We start from the raw sequence: 18,514 nt of genomic DNA on the forward strand, positions 1-18,514 counted from the left end.
TGCATGGTATTTGTCTTTCTCTGTCTGACTTATTTCACTTAGTATGATAACCTCTAGGTCCATCCATATTGCTGCAAATGGCATTATTTCATACTTTTTTATGGCTGAGTAATATTTCATTTTATATATGTACCACATCTTCTTTATCCATTCATCTGTCGCTGGACATTTAGGTTACTTCCATGTCTTGGCTACTGTAAGTAGTGCAGCTATGAACATTAGGGTGTGTGTATATTTTCAAACTATGGTTTTCTTCAGATATATGCCCAGGAGTGGGATTGCTGGATCATACAGTAGTTCTATTTTTATTTTTTTAAGGAACCTCCATACTGTTCTTCACAGTGGCTGCACCAATTTATATTGCCACCAACAGTGTACAAGGGTTCCCTTTTCTCTACATCCTCGTCAGTATTTGTTATTTGTGTTCCTTTTGATGATAGCCATTCTGACAGGTGTGAGTTGGTATCTCACTGTGGTTTTGATTTGCATTTCCCTGATGATTAGTAATGTTTAGCATTTTTTCATGTGCCTGTTGGCCATCTGCATTTCCTCTCTGAAAATGTCTATTCAGTTCTGCCCATTTTTTAATCAGGTTGTTTGGGGTTTTTTTGATATTGAGCCATATGTGCTGTTTGAAACACACCGATAGTTTCTTGTCAGTCACGTTGTTTGCAAATATTTTCTCGCATTCTATAGGTTGTCTTTTCATTTTGTTTATGGTTTCCTTTGCTGTGCAAAAGCATTTAAGTTTAATTAGGTCCCATTTGTTTATTTTTGCTTTTATTTCCATTACTCTAGGCAACGGATCCAAAAAGTATTGCTGCTATTTATGTCAGAGAATGTTTTACCTACATTCTCTTCTACGAGTTTTATGGTGTCCTGTCTTATATTTAAGGCTTTAAGCCATTTTGAGTTTATTTTTGTGTATGATGTGAGGGAGTGTTCTAACTACCCACCTCTTTTCATTTATTCCTTCTGCAAACATAGATCAACGGCTGGGTCAGGCACGCTGCTAGAATGCTTTGAAGAGCTCAATGCTAAAGTGGGAACCCAGCTTACAGACTAGTAGCTGCAGTATGATGCTGTAATTTCTAGAATAGCACAGAGGACCCTGCGATTAATTCTGGGCACAGGAGAGTCTTCCCAGAGGAAGTGGTGGTTTGAAGAGGGCTTTAAAGAATGAAATAGTTCACAGATAGGCAGAGGAGGGAGGGAAGAGCATCCCAGACAGAAGTGCCACCTGCAGAGAGAGAAAAACAGATAATCCCAGGAAGGCAGAGGCAGAAGATGCAGCCAGAATGGAAGATTACAGCCAGATCATGAAGTATTTTTTTAAACCTGACTAGAGAGTTCAGACTTATAACCGAATTCAGAGTTTCCTAGCTTTGTTTTTGTTGTGGTCTTGGGAGAGGGCTTACAGGATCACTGAGACGTCTCCCTATCAGGCGAGAGGGGGTTGCAGGGTACCAGCTGTGTGGGAATAATTAGCATCTTCTCATCCCAAACACTTCCCAACCCTGACCTACTCGCGCTTTACTTGTCTCTTCCTTTGTTTTTCTCCCTCCTCTCTACCCTACTCCCTCTCCTTTCCCTACTGCCCTTCCCCACTCTGGGCTCTCAGTGCATTTGGGGCAGGAAAGCATGATCAATAGCATTAGGAATTCTGTGCAAGTGCACTGGTGCCCACGTGGTGGGTGTGAAGGGGAGGAGGTGAAATGGGTCCCCCACCGAGGATCACAATTACTCACTTGTTCATGGGGGGGAGTGAAATAAAGCACAAGGAAACAAAAAATGAGAGCAACGGGCATGGGATTTGTGGGAGGGGTTTTCCTACCAAAGAGGCAAGAGGTAAATTCATGTCCACGTTCGAATTTTTTTTAATGTACGAAAAAAATGTGGGTCTGAATTATGGGTTGTGAGAAAGTAACGTTTCCTTCGCTCCTGCCAGGGTCCTGAGCAGCCTCTCAGAGTGATTCAGGGCCATCACCCACCACCCCAGGATGTCCCCCAATTGTGACAGGCAGGACCAACTATATAAAATTTCACTCAGAACATATATTCTCAACAGGAGCAGTATCGTCTCCAAGGGGATAAAAGTGGTTTGGGGCGGGGGGCAGGGAGTGAAAAGAATCTTGGATATTATTGTACAATGGTTAGTGGCCCTCCAAAGGGCCACAGTACGTACACGAATATATGTTATATCTGTGGTATTAACAGTTTATGAAAGGATAGCCATTAGGAAAATAAAATTGTCTAGAAAGTTTCCTAAGGGGCATGATAATTTTTAAAAAGTTGACAACCACTAATTCAGAGGAAGAAATCAAATTCCTACATATGCCCCTATGAGATCAGGCCCATTACCTCCCTGAGCACAGAAAGTTCCAACCACACTGGCCTCTCTGCCGATTCTCCAGTACATCAGGCACACACATCCGTGCACACACCGAGCCTTGGCATCATGTTACCTCTGCCGCGGATACTCTGTCCCGGGTTTCCTCCAGGCTGACTTCCTCACCTCCTTCCGGTCTTCACTCGACTCTTCTCAATGTCTCCTCAGAGAGACCCACCATGACCACCCTATTTAATACTGTAGCACACTCTGGATCCCATTTGCCCTGATCTACTTTTGCTTTTTTTTTTTTTTCCCATAGCACTTATCATCTTCTTCTTCTTTTCATACATTTAATTCATATATGCTATGTCCACATATAAATTAGTAAGATATTACTAGACATTGCATATTAACTTTTTTGCATCATTACTGCCTATATATTTTAACTTTACCAACAACAACAAACAACAGCAACAAAACCTTGTCTAAAGACTACAGACAGTGATAAGACAGAGCAGTCGTCACATTGCTATGCTCAAGTATATGGAAGTCCTCTGCTGGTGATGAAATACACAACCCTCTCCCCTCACTGAAGAGTATAGCCTGAAACAGAAATGGAACAAGTTAAAAGATAATACAAAATGACATGAAGTTTTAAGACAACTGAGACTAGATGTAGGTCCAAAGTTGTTAAACTTTCCACCAACTGGTGATGACAGGCTGCGTCAGAAGCATCTCGGGGAACTTTTGAAAAGAGTGTCCTGAGACACATTTCCCAGTTTTCAATTTTAGTATTGTTCAGGGTGGGAGCAGAGCTAGTCTCAGGTATTTCTAGCACACAACAGGTTTAAGAACTACAAGCTCCATTTTAGAATTAATCAGAAGCACCACAGCACAAGCCAATTTAAAAATATGCATGAGATAAGGACCCAATTTAGTAGCTTTTCACCGAGTCACTGAAGCGGACATAAACATTTTCTTTACACAGGACTACATAGATAGGTGGAACAGGATGAAAAGGAGATCACTTACTACAGCAACTGATGGCAGTGTTCTACCGTCTCATTTCCCTGGTCCACCAAGTAGGTTCTAAAGCGATACATTATTGACTTTTCAAACAATTAGACTGAGTGGAACCATAGCAGCGAGGATGCATGCTGCTTCTACCAAATCCACAGGACCCCGAACACTGGTGACACCAGTGCACCTATATATTACTGAAACAAAAGCACCAAGAAAAAATTTCATAAGACGCACCGATAGTTTCTGTGTGGGGAGGGGCTGGGGCCGTGAGGGGAGGTGTCAGTGATTAATGCTGATCCTGAACCGCTGAAGGGCTGCAATCCAGAATTCGAAAAACAGACCCACTTCAATACTTCACTTCATAGGTAGGAAAACACGAGTCTGTAGATATGCCATTTCACCATCTCAGTTAAATCTTCCGTGTGACCTTTCATTTATCAACTCCCATCATGAAATCCCTCCACAACATAACCTCAAATGATGTCCATCTCCAAGCTCTGCATTCTCTACCTGCAGAGGCTGGCTTCCACCAAAGGACCTAGAACAAGGCCACCAAACCTCTCACCTTACAAGCCCTGTTGCCAAAGAAAGTGACCCATACTTTCTCCTCAAGGGCAAAAATTCTAAGACAACATAAGTTAGGTAGATCATCCATTACATATGCAATCAACTGGACCAGTTGCACAGGAATGCCCATTCTAGCCATAAGTAACCAGGAGGAAAAATAGAGCATAGGGGCAGACAATGGATAGATGTACACTAAAAATGATAAAACTGTTTTTAGAGACATTCTCTTGGCTATAACAAATAATTTAAAGTCGGCTGCTTACAGGTAAAAATCACAATGAACAGCATTATCAATTAAACAATTCCCAAAGCTAGTGATTTTAGCTAAATAATTATACATTGGAACCTTCTAAGAAGGCTAATAAACTAAACTATGTCAAAATTTGCAGTTTTAAAGTCAGACTTGAAAGCCAAGGTAAGCAACTCCTTTGTATAGCTATTACCTCTGACCAAGGCATACGAATTAACTCAGACAGATAACATTCATAACCTACCTAAAAATAGGACAGCTCATAATTTTTCTAAACTATTCTTCCCTGCTGTGGACAGCCCTTGATCTCTGACTATAAAGCTTGGCAAACTTTGTCAAACGCTGTTAGTTTTATAAGTTACTAAAAACCTCTATAAATAAAGCCTCATTTCTCAAATCTGGATAGTTTTCTCATTCTGAATGCCTAAACATTTAGGTCACAAATTGAAATACCAGTAGAAAAATATTCGTCTTTAGGCAGGTTGTATAGTTACCACATGGCAAGAAACTGACAAGAAAATGTAAACATTCAGAGCATAAAAATACTTCAAAGCATTATGAACTTTGAACTTAGTACACTGTCCTAAATTTTAGTATTTCCAAATACAGGAAAAGCAGACTGCTGTAGGATCTTAGATGATTTAAGCTAACTTAATAAATTAATGAACCCTTTCCAGTCCTGGGAAACTTATAGTCCTAGAAGGAACTATAAATTCAGTTGAGTGTGGAAAAAAAGTATGAGTCCAGAGCTGAGGATGTGACTCATGACCACATTATTAATTCTGTCTCGGACCCCTTCCTTAGGGTCATAAGAATAACTAGAAATTGAGGCATGTTAAAGCAGTATCTGGAGCCTAGCCAGAGCGAGAGGGATTCTTTTCTTGGGCCTCATTCACGAAGAGCCTCAAATGTAGGTTTTGAACAGTCCTCTAAATGGGGTTGGTCATATGTTCAGCCAGAGACATGCCCACTATAAAGGAAGGAGACTTTCAGCCTACAGTTTAACCGGTGCCTCATTACAGCATTCTGCCTCAGGGATTAACTTTGTAAACCCTGTAATTATTGCATGACTATCAAAATTATAAAGGTTTGTAACGTCTCCCTGTTAAAAGCATTCATTTGTTAAATGTATCTATTTCAATCGTGCCACAATTTTGGAACCCTGCTTTTGCTTCTCTTTGGTTTTCACATACTACTAAATTTGAGAAATGGATGTGGCTTGGGCTTTAAGAGAGCCTGCATAGGTCAGATAGGCTTGGTCCCCTCTTGGCCACAGAGAACCAAGGAAGTGGACTCTGCAACATTACATGGCGCTTGCAGGCTGCCAGGTCCCAGACCCCAAATGCCTCCTACCCTTCTGGCTCCCCAAGCTTCCCCCAAGATATGTTCTTACAAAGCACATTCCTTCCCTTTTGCTCAGTTATCCCATAATACTCCTGAGTAGGGGCAGGGGTAAAAAAGGGAAAGTGGGAAGGATTACCCAGGAGTGCAGCCTGTGATACTGTGATTTATGATAAGAAATATATATTTGGTCTTTGTCCCATTTCTGGCACAGAGCTCCTAAAATCCTTAGAGTTTCCTAAGTGAGGAGAGCAACAAAGGTGTCTTTCGTTATGTTGATGAGGTGACTCTGAGGTTCTGGACTGGTTGTCATTGGAGCCAACCAAGGGATTAGGGGGTTGGGACTTTCAGTCTCACCATCCCCACCTCCTAAACCAATGGTCAATGATTTAATCAGTCATGACTGTAAGGAAGTCTCCATAAAAACTCAAAAGGACGGGATTTGGAGAACTTCTGGGTTGGAGATTCAGGAAGAATTGTGCCCTCGGAGAGAGGATGGAAGCTCCACTGCCCTTTCCCCATACCTTGCCCTGTGCCTCTCTTCCATCTGACTGTTCCTGAGTTCCATCCTTTTATGATAAACCAGTGATCTAGCAAGCAAAATCTTTCTCAGAGTTTTGTGAGCCACTCCAGCAAATTAATCAAACCCGAGGAGGGGATTGTTGGAACCTCCAATCTAGAGCCAGTTGATCAAAAACACAGGTGTTAACCTGGGCTTTGACTGGTTTCTGTAGTGGGGGAGGGGGCAGTCTTGTAGACTGAGCCCTTAAACTGTGCAATCTGATGCTACCTCTGGGTAGATAGTGTCAGAATTGAGTGGAATTTTGTTGAATTCTCAGACTCCCAGCTGGTGCCCCAAGAATTCCTTGTTAGTGTGGGGACCGCCCTGCAACACACATACATAGCAATGGAGTCCAAGAACCCTTTTACAGGCCCAGGTATGAATGCTGCCATGAAAACCATCACAGCAAATGGGCACCCGCCCTCTTGGGGTTTTGTGGCTCTGATGGTTCATTTTATGTGCCAATTTGGCTAGGTTGTGTGCCCAGTTGTCTGGTCAAACACCAGTCTAGATGTTGCTATTGAAGGAAACCAGAATATGTCGCCCCAAAATATGCCTCTTTGACATAAAAATTACTTTGTGCTAAAGGTATTTTTACCAGTAGGTGCAAGAACGATGCTCTGACTCTCCCCTTTTTCTTCCTGAAAGCAGGAGATAAGACCTTCACATGGAAGATGTGTCCACCTCCTACCAGAAGGAAAGTAACATTCTTATCGTCAAGGATGGGAAGTTAAGATTTGGAAAATTCTGTGAAACAGACCTTATTAAAATAATTCCTGTCTTTCCACAGTTTAGTTACGTTTCCACAGTCACCTCTCTGCTCAACCTGGTATAAAAGCATGTAGGTTTTACCACTTCTTTGGCAGAAACATGAAAAACAAAGCTATGTATTACTTAGAAATCTATCTCAAAATGATAAAGAAGATCAAGGAAGTGACAAACAAAATTTGAAATAATGGTTACTTCTGGGGTAGAGAGGGGGATGGGATAGAGAGACACAAAGGGTTTCAAAGAGTTGATAGTTGCTATAGACTGAATGTTTGTGTCTCTCCGCATCCCCAACCTGCCAAATTCATATTAATCCTTAATTTGATGGTATTTGGAGGTGGGGACTTTGGGAAGTGCTTAGGTCATGAGGGTGGAGCCCTTATGAATGGCTTGAACACCCTTGAAAATGGACCCGAGAGAAAGACTTGTACTCAGAAAACTATAAAACACTGATGAAAGAAATCAAAGATGACATAAACAGATGGAGAAATATACCATGTTCTTGGATTGCAAGAATCAATATTGTGAAAATGACTCTACTACCCAAAGAAATCTACAGATTCAATGAAATGCCTGTGAAACTACCAATGGCATTCTTCACAGAATTAGAATAAAAATTTTTACAATTCATATGGAAACACAAAAGACCCCAAATAGCCAAAGCAATCTTGAGAAAGAAAAATGGAGCTAGAGGAATCCAGCTCCCTGACTTAAACTATACTACAAAGCTACAGTAATCAAGACAGTATGGAACTGGCACAAAAACAGAAATATAGATCAGTGGTACAGGATAGAAAGCCCAGAGGTAAACCCACGCACATATGGTCACCTAATTTATGACAAAGGAGGCAAGAACACACAATGGAGAAAAGACAGCCTCTTCAATAAGTGGTGCTGGGAAAACGGGACAGCTACATGTAAAAGAATGAAATTAGAACACTACCTAACACCATACACAAAAATAAACTCCAAATGGATTGAAGACCTAAATGTAAGACCAGACACTATAAAACTCTTAGAGGAAAACATAGGAAAAACACTCTTTGACATAAACCACAGCAAGATATTTTTTGACCCACCTCCTAGAGTAACGAAAATAAAAACAAAAATAAACAAATGGGACCTAATGAAACTTAAAAGCTTTTGCACAGCAAAGGAAACCATAAACAAGACGAAAAGACAACCCTCAGAATGGGAGAAAATATTTACAAATGAAACAATGGACAAAGGATTAATCTCCAAAATATACAAACAGCTCATGGAGCTCCAAATCAAAAAAACAAACAGTCCAATTAAAAAATGGGTGGAAGACCTAAATAGACATTTCACCAAAGAAGACATACAGATAGCCAAGAGGCACATGAAAAACTGCTCAACGTCACTAATTATTAGAGAAATGCAAATCAAAACTACCATGAGGTGTCACCTCACACCAGTCAGAATGGGCATTATCAAAAAATCTAGAAACAATAAATGCTGGAAAGGGTGTGGTGATAAGGGAACCCTCTTGCACAGTTGGTGGGAATGTAAATTGATACAACTGCTATGTAGAACAGTATGGAGGTTCCTTAAAAAAACTAAAAATAGAACTACCATACGACCCAGCAATCCCACTACTGGGCATATACCCTGAGAAAACCATAGGTCAAAAAGAGTCATGTACCAAAATGTTCATTGCAGCTCTATTTACAATAGCCAGGACATGGAAGCAACCTAAATGTCCATCGACAGATGAATGGATAAAGAAGATGTGGCACATATATACAATGGAATATTACTCAGCCATAAAAAGAAATGAAATGGAGGTATTTGTAATGAGGTGGATGGAGTTAGAGTCTGTCATACAGAGTGAAGTAAGTCAGAAAGAGAAAAACAAATACAGTATGCTAACACATATATATGGAATCTAAGGGGAAAAAAAAAAAAAGGCCATGAAGAACCTAGTGGCAAGACGGGAATAAAGACACAGACCTGCTAGAGAATGGACTTGAGGATATGGGGAGGGTGAGGGGTAAGATGTGACAGGGTGAGAGAGTGGCATGGACATACATACACTACCAAATGTAAAATAGATAACTAGTGGGAAGCAGCCGCATAGCACAGGGAGATCAGCTCGGTGCTTTGTGACCACCTAGAGGGGTGGGATGGGGAGGGTGGGAAGGAGGGAGATGCAAGAGGGAAGAGAAATGGGAACATATTGTATATGTATAACTGATTCACTTTGTTATAAAGCAGAAGCTAACACACTATTGTAAGGCAATTATACTTCAATAAAGATGTTTAAAAAAAAAAAAAAAAGACATGTACCACAGTGTTCATTGCAGCACTATTTACAATAGCCAGGACATGGAAGCAACCTAAGTATCCATCGACAGATGAATGGAAAAAGAAGATGTGGCACATATATACAATGGAATATTACTCAGCCATAAAAGGAAACGAAATTGAGTTATTTGTAGTGAGGTGGATGGACCTGGAGTCATACAGAGTGAAGTAAGTCAGAAAGAGAAAAACCAATACCATATGCTAATGTATATATACAGAATAAAAAAAAAATGGTACTGATGAACCTAGTGGCAGGGCAGGAATAAAGACGTACACATAGAGAATGGTCTTGAGGACACGGCGGGGAGGGGGAAGCTGGGGCAAAGTGAGAGTAGCATGGACATATATACACTACCAAATGTAAAATAGTCAGCTAGTGGGAAGCAACAGCATAACACAGGGAGATCAGCTCGGTGCTTTGCGACAACCTACAGGGGTGGGATAGGGAGGGTGGGAGGGAGGCTCAAGAGAGAGGGGATATGGGGATATATGTATGCATATGGCTGATTCACTTTGTTGTACAACAGAAACTAACACAGTATTGTGAAGCAGTTATACTCCAATAAAGGTCTATAAAAAAAGAAAAGAAAATAGACCCCAGAGACCTCTCACACCTTCCACCATGTGAGGACACAGCACAGATGTCATCTGTGAAACAGGAAGTGGGCATTCACCAGACACCAAATCTGCTAGCACCTTGATCTTGGACTTCCCAGCCTCTAGAACTGTGAGAAATAAATGTTTGTTGTTTGTAAACCACCCAGTCTATTCTTTTATAGCCGCCTGAATGGACTATGGCAGTAATATTCTGTTTCTTAAGATCTAAGTGTCTCTCTCTCTCTCTCATTCTGTGTGTGTGTGTGCATACATACACACTGTTATTAATACATAAAAGATTCAATAATTTAAAAAATCTTAAAAAAGTAAAGTAGGTCTTGTGACCCAGCAATTTCACCCCAAGGTATTTACCCAACAGAAATGTGTACGTATGTTCACCCAAAGACATGAACTGGAACATTCATGGAAGCTTTAGTCCTAATAACTCACAATTGGAAACTACCCAAATGCCCATCAATGGTTGGATGGATAAATAAATTGTGTCACATGCACACAATGAAACACTATAGAGCAATGAGAATGAACGAACGAAACCTCCACATGGCAACATGAATGAATCACACAACCTTGATGCTAAATGAGAGGAGTCAATCACACAAGAGTACATTCTGTGTGACTCCATTTATGTCAAGTACAGAAACAGGCAAAACGACTCGATGCTGTTAGAAGTCGCTTTCTCCATGGGAGAAAGGTTGAGACTGGACAAGAAGGGTGCTTCGCGGGCTGTAACGCTGTTTTTTGATCTGGATGCTGGTGCGTGTGTGTTCAGTTTGTGAAAAGGTACTGTGCTGTACATTTATGATATGTGAACTGTTCCTGTACGTATATTACGCTTAAATAAAGTTTTTTTTTACATCTTTATTGGAGTTTAATTGCTTTACAATGGTGTGTTAGTTTCTGCTTTTGAATAAAGTTTAATAACAAAGTCGGGTGAGAAGACGTAGAAGGTCAGGGTGGTGGTGGGTGTGCTGTTTTCTATCAAGGGGACAGGATCAGCTTCTCGGATAAAGTGAAAACTGGGCGGAGACCCTGAGGGAGTTTGCTGTGCAAGTATCTGTGTACCTGGAGGAAGAATATTAAGAATATTCTGATGAAGATAATGAACACTAGAGACAATTAGATCAGTTATGATACCTGAATCCTGGAATGCTAAGTAGCCTTAGAGACTGGGAAATGTGACACTGACATGGGAGAAAACTGATGACTATAAACAGCACAAACTGGATGACACATAGCATTTGTAATAGCCACAATTTAATTTTTTGAGTATGTAAATACACATGAAAAGAAAGAAAAAAAAAAAGAATACGCTGGTGAGTGCTCACTGAGCTTGTTTTAGACAATGAGTTCCTTGAAGATGAGGACCTGGTCCACCTTGAAATTCCAGTGTCTACCTCAGTACCTAGCACGTTGCTAACCTACAAATTGAATAATTTTTTCTCTATATTATTCCAGCTGCTCCCAGGATTTCCTTCTGGTTTTTAGAGACTTTTTGTTTTGGCCTCGTGGTCTCTAACTTTGCTCTTTGCCCTTCCTTCTTTTGAAAAGGAGGGAACAAATCGTGAGGCGTGAAATAACATGTTTTCGTCCATCCCAGTGGCAGAGCTGGCCTCCTCCTTTCTGTCTAAGCCGTTTCCAAATGATCCCAACACCCTGTCTCTCAGCCTAGCAGAGCCTCCTGACTGGAAACCACACATTTTAAAATTTACCCCCAACTCGACCCCTCCCAATGCACAAACCTTGTCCCACGGGACCTAAGGGGCTCATCTCTAGTGTAGCAGTTACTACATGTCACTGTGACGCTTTGTTTGCCTGCCTCGCTCACTTACAAGCTGAGCAGTTATGGGGTCAAAGCACATGACTGACTCTTACCCTATAGTCTTTTTAAAAATTAATTTTTAAAAATATAATTGCACTGTAGTCTTTGAAAAGTGCTGGTTGAAGGGGTGGGTCAAGGTGAAGAGAATCAAGAAAGGCAGACTTGGGGTTGGGAAGTTTGTTGATGGCCGTTTGATAGGGTAAGAAGTGGTACTAGGGGGCTTCCCTGGTGGCGCAGTGGTTGAGAATCTGCCTGCCAATGCAAGGGACACGGGTTCGAGCCCTGGTCTGGGAAGATCCCACATGCCACGGAGCAACTGGGCCCGTGAGCCACAACTACTGAGCCTGCGCGTCTGGAGCCTGTGCTCCGCAAAAAGAGAGGCCGCGATAGTGAGAGGCCCGCGCACCGCGATGAAGAGTGGCCCCCGCTTGCCGCAACTAGAGAAAGCCCTCGCACAGAAACGAAGATCCAACACAGCCATAAATAAATAAATAAATTAATTAAATTAAAAAAAAAAAAAAAAAGAAGTGGTACTAGGAAAATAAGGGAAAATAAGAGGCAAGGACGTCTAGTTTCAAAGCAAACAACAACCACCCCCCAAAAATCAGAATCGAAAAGAAAAAGAATGCTAACCGAGGCAGCAAAGATGCCAAACCCACAGAAACCAGCCGTAAGTTAACCACTGTATTAGTCAGGGTTCTCCAGAGAATAAGGCGAAGGGGGGTGGAGGGAGAGAGAGAATATTTATTTTAAGGAATTAGCTCACAAAATTTGGGGACTGGCAAGTCTCAAATCTGTGGGGTAGGTCAGCAGACTGGAAATTCAGGCAAGAGCTGATATTGCAGTTTTGAGCGTGAAATCCACAGGGCAACAGGCCAGAACTCAGGAGGGTTTCTATGTTATTAAAGTCTTGATGAGAATTCCTTCTTTTCCGGAGACCTCAGTCTTTTCCCTTAAGATCTTCAACCGGTTGGATGAAGCCCATCCACATTATGGAGGCTAATGTGCTTTGTTCAAAATTAAATACTCATCCTACCTTAGAAGTACCTTCACAGTGTAGGGGAGGCAAATTTTTTTACCTCTACCCTCTTACGGTTTTCAGCTGGGTCTGCGAATTGACTTGACATAAGACAGAGTAGCAGGAGAAAAGCATACAGACTTACTTAATACAAGTTTTACGTGACATGGGAGCCCTCACAAGAAAATGAAGACCCAAAGAAATGGCCAGATCTACGTGCTTTTATACCAGATAGAACAAAAAGAGGTGATTGTAGAAAAGTAACTGAACTGTGGGGAGGCTAAGGAAAGAAAGGAATGATTTTAATAAGGTCTGTTTTACAGAATTCACTAGGTCTGGGTCTTGTGAGTGGAAACTTTGCTTCATTTTTCTTCATAACACTTCTCACCACATAATATATTTATTTATTATCTGACTCACCCTCTTCCTCACAACTTGAAAACAATTTAAAAAATATGTCTTATTTTTATTCACTACTGTATCTTCAATTCCAAGAAGAGTGTCTGGTACGTAGAAGGTGCTCAATAACACCGGTTGAATGAAAGAATGAAAAACTTTGCTCCCTACATGAGTAGTATGATTCAAGCTGTTTGTGAAAATGAAACAACTCTAATGATGGCTGACGAGCAATGTCCTGTAAAAGTTTCCTCTGTGTTAAGTAAAATGAGAACAGGGACTTTCTGAGGTAAAATTAAATGTAGCTTAAAAAAAAAAAAAGTAGTTGGCCAATGGAGCAATGGAAAAAGCATCAGCCTCAGCATCAGCAGACTTAGACTGGAATCTGGCTCTGCCACTTGCCAGCTGCGTGCCGTGAGCAAGGCTCAATCTCTCTTGTTTCCACTTCCTCATCTGTATAGTATCTGGGAATACTATTACAGGGTGGTTAATGAGTCGGTTAGGCCAGTGTACAGATGAAAACGCTCAGAACCAGTATGTGCAAAAAAAAAAAAAAACTGATACCACAAACTGTCATCAATATCTAAGGCCAGGGAAGGCTTTGCAAATGAAGCATCTCTACACAACTTTCTCTACATCCTCCTCCAATTTAAATTTTATATTATAATCATACCTCATCTTTAAAAAAGGCATCCATCTTCTCTAGTTTTCTCCTCAAGCAACAACACTTTGTTTTATGTTGTTGAAATATGATTCACATACTGTAAAATTCACCCTTTTAAAAAAGCTTTACAATTCAGTGGTTTTCATTACATTCACAAGGTTGTGCAACCATCATCACTCTATAATTCCAGAGCATTTTCATCACCCAAAAAGAATCTTCACACCCATTAGAGTCACTCCCCATTTCCCCCTCCACTCAGCTCCTGGCAACCACTAATCTGCTTTCTGTCTCTATGGATTTGCCCGGTGTAGACATCTCACATAAATACAACCAGACAATATGTGGCCTTGTGTGTCTGATTTCTTTCACTTAGCATAATGTTTTCAAGGTTTATCCATGTTGTAGCATAGATCAGTACTTGATTCCTTTTTATGGCTGGATAATATTCCACTGTATGAACATGCCATATTTCATTTATCCAGTCTTCAGTTTATGGATATTTAGGTTGTTTCCATTTCGGGGCTATTATCAATAATGCTGTTAAAAACATTTGTGTACAAGTTTTGTGTGAATGTATGTTTTCAATCCTCTAGGTATGTATTTAGGAGTGGAATTTTTAGGTCATATTTAACTTTTCTACATCTAATTTTCATTTATAAATATAGTAACTCTATATTTAACTTTTAGAGGAACCGTCAATCTGTTTCCCACAGGAACTGCACCATTTTACATTCTTGCCAGCAATGTATGAGGGCTCCAATTTCTCCACATCCTCATCAAGTATTTACTGTTTTATTACTACTTATCATTTTCCCTCACGCACATTAATATTGCAGCAGGCCTAAAAACTATTTAAATTAAAACAAAAAATTTCTATGACACTCATATATTTAAAAATGACTCCAAGGTCATTTTCTAATTATTCCTGGCAGAGAATATTCAGTATTGCAGCTGCCTTGGCTAGCGAGGATCAATGCACCATCACACCGTTTCTTACAGAATCCCGGGACAAAAAACCATTTTGGGAACAAATTCCTGTCTTAGAGAGCTGCCCGCAGTAGGCACAAGAGTAGCATTTGAATAGCTCTTCATCTGCATTTCACGTTTTTTTACTCTATTCTCTCACTGTCCCACTGCAAGAGGTCTAGCCCTAGGTGGAACCCGGGCCGCCTGTGTGCGCAGGCGCAAACCCTTAGCCCAACCTCCTCCCTCCGGCCCCGCCTCCCAGGCCCGCCCCCTCCGCCGACATGCCCCCCCCATCTAGGCGCTTTGGGGCTGAGGGAAGAGGAGGTGAATATCAAAGAGGGTCTGCGGCCAATCCGCGTGCGTCTCTGGGAAGCGGCGCTCCACACTGGCAGAGTAAGTCTGATGACGTAGCCACTCTCCAATCCGCATTCTGGGGGCGGGACTCAAGTCGGGCTGTGCAAGGCAGGAGGAGGAGACCGCCGGGTGGAATCACGTCACCTGGGACTGGAGCCGGAAGCTACGTCTGGCAGTGAGCGCCCCCCAGCACCTAAGGCTGCGATGGTGAGTGAGGACGCATGCGCGGGACTACGCGCCGGGGGTTCGGTGTCCCTGCCCCCCCATCTCTTTGGTCGCCCAGTCCTGAGCCTGCACTCCGCCCACACCTCCTATCCGCCCCGGGACCGAGAGGGAATGGAGATGGAGGGGTGGCGACGTAGAGGGCTGAGCAGGGGTCGGTGGGAGGGTGTGTAGAGGCTGGGGAGTAATCTGAGGGGGAGCGGCGGGCCACAGGTGGAATTGGAGACCGGGCTGAGGGGAGTTGTCCGTGGGGTAGCAAAGGTGGGGTGTGGAAGGCCGGTGGAGCCCAGGGGCAGAGAGTGAGGACTGACGGAGGCTCAAGAAGATCAGTGTTGAAGGCCACGTAGAGGGAAGAGGGTCTGGAAGGGCCCTGGCCGGGGAAAGAGGCCTGGGGGGCCATTGTCAAGAGAGAGACGGGTTTGCCAAGGGCTGTTCTCTTGGCCTGCTGCTCACTGATTGCATCTTTACCCACTAGACTTCTGCACTGACCCAGGGGCTGGAGCGAATCCCAGACCAGCTCGGCTACCTGGTGCTGAGTGAAGGCGCAGTGCTGGCGGTGCGTTCTGGAAAAGGGAGGGGGGGGCTCCTCCAATACACATCGCCCGATGATGCCTTCTAACGTTGCCCAGTTTAGCCTGATTTGTCTCTGTTCTTGATCTTTACCTGGTGTCATGCCTGGCATATAGGAATTAAATTCAGGAATTAAATCAATTAATCTATCTCTGGAATCTTAGTCCTGTAACTGTTTTGAGGTAAAAGAGGTTTACTGACTTTACCAAAGTCAGACTAGTTACAGGTTTGTTGATAACTGACATTACCTGAGTTATTCTTGAGTATGTCTTTATTTGGTATTTATTGAAGAGGCTTGGTATTTTGTTCTGCAGTACAATATAGTGTCAGCTCTCTAGAAGTTTTCAATCTAGCTAGAGAGACAAGGCTTAAGGTTAAAAGTTCAAAGTATTGCACGTGGTAAAGGTAACTGAAGGAGTCCAGAGAGTGAAGGATTCAGCCGTTCGTGTTATAACTTGTGTTTTGGCAAGGAAACTTTCATGGAAGAGGCAAGAATTCAGCTGGCCTTAAAAGATGGATGGTTGTGAACAGGCAGAAAAGAAAGAGCATATTCAGGGCTGGGAGGTGGACATATTTGCAGGAGTGTGACATCAGCCTGTCTGAATTGCTGGTGGGTTTATGTTGAAAAGATTTGGAAATGTTTGAGTGAAGAAGAGGATATGGTAAGGAAAGATCTGATTGTGGAGGACTTTCAAGGCTGGGTTAACACCTGTGGATTAATCTTGGGGGGTAATAGGAGCTTTGAAGGGTTTTTGAACAGAAACATGAGCTGATGAAGTGATTGAGCGGAATTGTTCTATTAGGTGTAAAGATGAGCCGGAAGGGGCGGGATTCAGAAGCAGGGATGCTGTTGCCGAAATCTAGGTATGAAACAGCTGGTGGCAGTGAGAAGGAGCAAGGAGAGAAGAGATTTTTAAAGGAAGGATCAACATGTCTTCGTAGTGACTAGAGATAGGTAATAGAGGAGATAACTTTTCCATGCTGTAAGACTTTGAACTCAAGCCTAGAATGATGGTGCCTTAACAAACAGGGACTTAAGAAAAGAAGTTGATTGGGGAGGGGGAGAGGTCAGGGGAATTTTGGTGGCTCAACTTTAAACACTGAGTTTGATATAGAATAATAGCAATTAAATATATAATGCTAGGAGTTATTCTAAGCATCTTGCTAATATGCTCTCGTAAGCCTCACAACAAGCCCATAAGATAGGTATCGTTGTCCCCAGTTTACAGATGAGGTAACTGAGGTACAGAATGTCCAAAAGAGCAAAGGGTGCTGAATTTGACTCAGTGGGAGGCCCATATTGAGGAGGTAGGAAGAGGAAGTTGAGATCATCACGAGAAAAGAGGAAGCCCAGGCCACTGTGACATCATTACCCAAGGGCTAGGTAGTAGGAAGGGGTTCAGGGACAAAGGGGATGTTTATGTTTCAGATTCTGCAGACAGGGCAACAAACGGGAAGACTGAGGAAAAGATGGCACCTGGAACAAGTCTGTGGTGGGTGGGCACTGATGTTTGAGAATGTGGTTTTATCAAATAAGTGGGAACAGGGAGAGAAATCAAGATTCAGGGATTAGGAAAACAGCGTCAGTAAAGAAATGGATGAGAGTCACTGCTTCCCGGGAGGAAGCCCGGTATTTTAAGGACGACAAACAGGATGGCATCAAGAGGGGCAACAACGTCACAGGGCAGTTTTTAGGTGGGTCTTTCCAAAACCGGGGGTGACCTTGGGGTATTGGAAAGTGGAGGCAGGTTACAAGTGCTAGAGCCAAAGTGTCCTTGGAATTTTCTCCCAATTCTGTTCCCTAATTCCTGCCATCCTCCCTCCTCTGTCTGCATGCAGTCATCTGGGGATCTAGAGAATGACGAGCAGGCAGCCAGCGCCATCTCTGAGCTGGTCAGCACGGCCTGCGGTTTCCGGCTGCACCACAGCATGAACGTACCCTTCAAGCGCCTGTCGGGTGAGCCCCTGGCCCTGGTGACGGTGTTGGGGGGAGCTGCTCCCCGAGGCTATTCTTCTCAGGGAAAAGCACCTATCTCCTACCAGCCGCCCACCACCTCCCTGGGGTCCCTCGTTCTGGCCACTCTGTTCCCCTTGGTATTCACCCCTGCATCAGAATTATGAGAAAGCAAGAGAAGGAAGGGGATTTAATGGAGACCTCCCATCTTCAAATCTCTGAGCTTGGAACTGTCAAATTTCTTTGGCTTTGGAGCCCAGCCAGTTTGTGTGTGACCCCCAGGGAGGCCTTCACACCCCACTAACTCTCTGCTCCCTTCCCTCTCCTGGGGCGGGGGAAGGTGTGTCTCCCCTCCAGTGGTCTTTGGAGAACACACGCTGCTGGTGACCGTGTCGGGACAGAGGGTGTTTGTGGTGAAGAGGCAGAACCGAGGCCGGGAGCCCCTTGACGTGTGAGCCTGCCAGAGGGCGAGGGGCAGAGGTGGATGGGGCCGTGAGCCTCTGTGATGAGGAAGACGCAAACCTCCGCCCGCCTCTCTCTTGATTGCCATTAGAACTAAGGCTGTCTGCTCACCCACTTCCTCACCCCTACCGGGAAGGGCAGAGGCTTGGGGACTCTGTACTATGTTAAGGAGAGTGAGGGCGAGGGGACCTCCCTCTCCTCACCTTCCCTCCTAATAAACGTGAGTCTGATGTTCCCAGGCCCAGGGATGTGTCGTGTGTATTGGGGGAGGAGGGTCACACCCCATGTGTCTTCCAGCTTCTA

At 43.1% G+C, this 18,514-nt stretch overlaps 2 protein-coding genes across 11 annotated transcripts in view; both read left to right on the forward strand.

Annotated features, from left to right (window-relative positions):
- MBLAC1 (metallo-beta-lactamase domain containing 1) overlaps nucleotides 1-8,968 on the forward strand; it is a 68,048-nt gene extending 59,080 nt beyond the window's left edge. For 4 of the 10 annotated variants that reach the window (XM_028167566.2, XM_057528690.1, XM_057528685.1 and 1 more), the window contains one exon: nucleotides 6,727-8,968. The gene's annotated coding sequence lies outside the window, so the exon portion shown is untranslated. Of the gene's footprint in view, nucleotides 1-3,320; nucleotides 3,598-6,723 lie in introns of those variants that run through there. The other 6 variants (XM_057528687.1, XM_028167567.2, XM_057528692.1 and 3 more) reach the window with 3 other exon arrangements.
- A 6,012-nt stretch (nucleotides 8,969-14,980) lies between these two features.
- On the forward strand, nucleotides 14,981-18,445 carry LAMTOR4 (late endosomal/lysosomal adaptor, MAPK and MTOR activator 4). Its single transcript, XM_007186654.3, has 4 exons — nucleotides 14,981-15,210; nucleotides 15,701-15,781; nucleotides 17,635-17,752; nucleotides 18,107-18,445. The coding sequence occupies exons 1-4, from the start codon at nucleotides 15,208-15,210 to the stop codon at nucleotides 18,202-18,204; spliced, it is 300 nt and encodes a 99-aa protein (XP_007186716.1). The 5' UTR covers nucleotides 14,981-15,207; the 3' UTR covers nucleotides 18,205-18,445.
- The last annotated feature ends 69 nt before the right edge of the window (nucleotides 18,446-18,514 follow it).

This window comes from Balaenoptera acutorostrata, chromosome 15, assembly GCF_949987535.1.
Source record: "Balaenoptera acutorostrata chromosome 15, mBalAcu1.1, whole genome shotgun sequence".
Lineage (NCBI taxonomy): Eukaryota > Metazoa > Chordata > Mammalia > Artiodactyla > Balaenopteridae > Balaenoptera > Balaenoptera acutorostrata.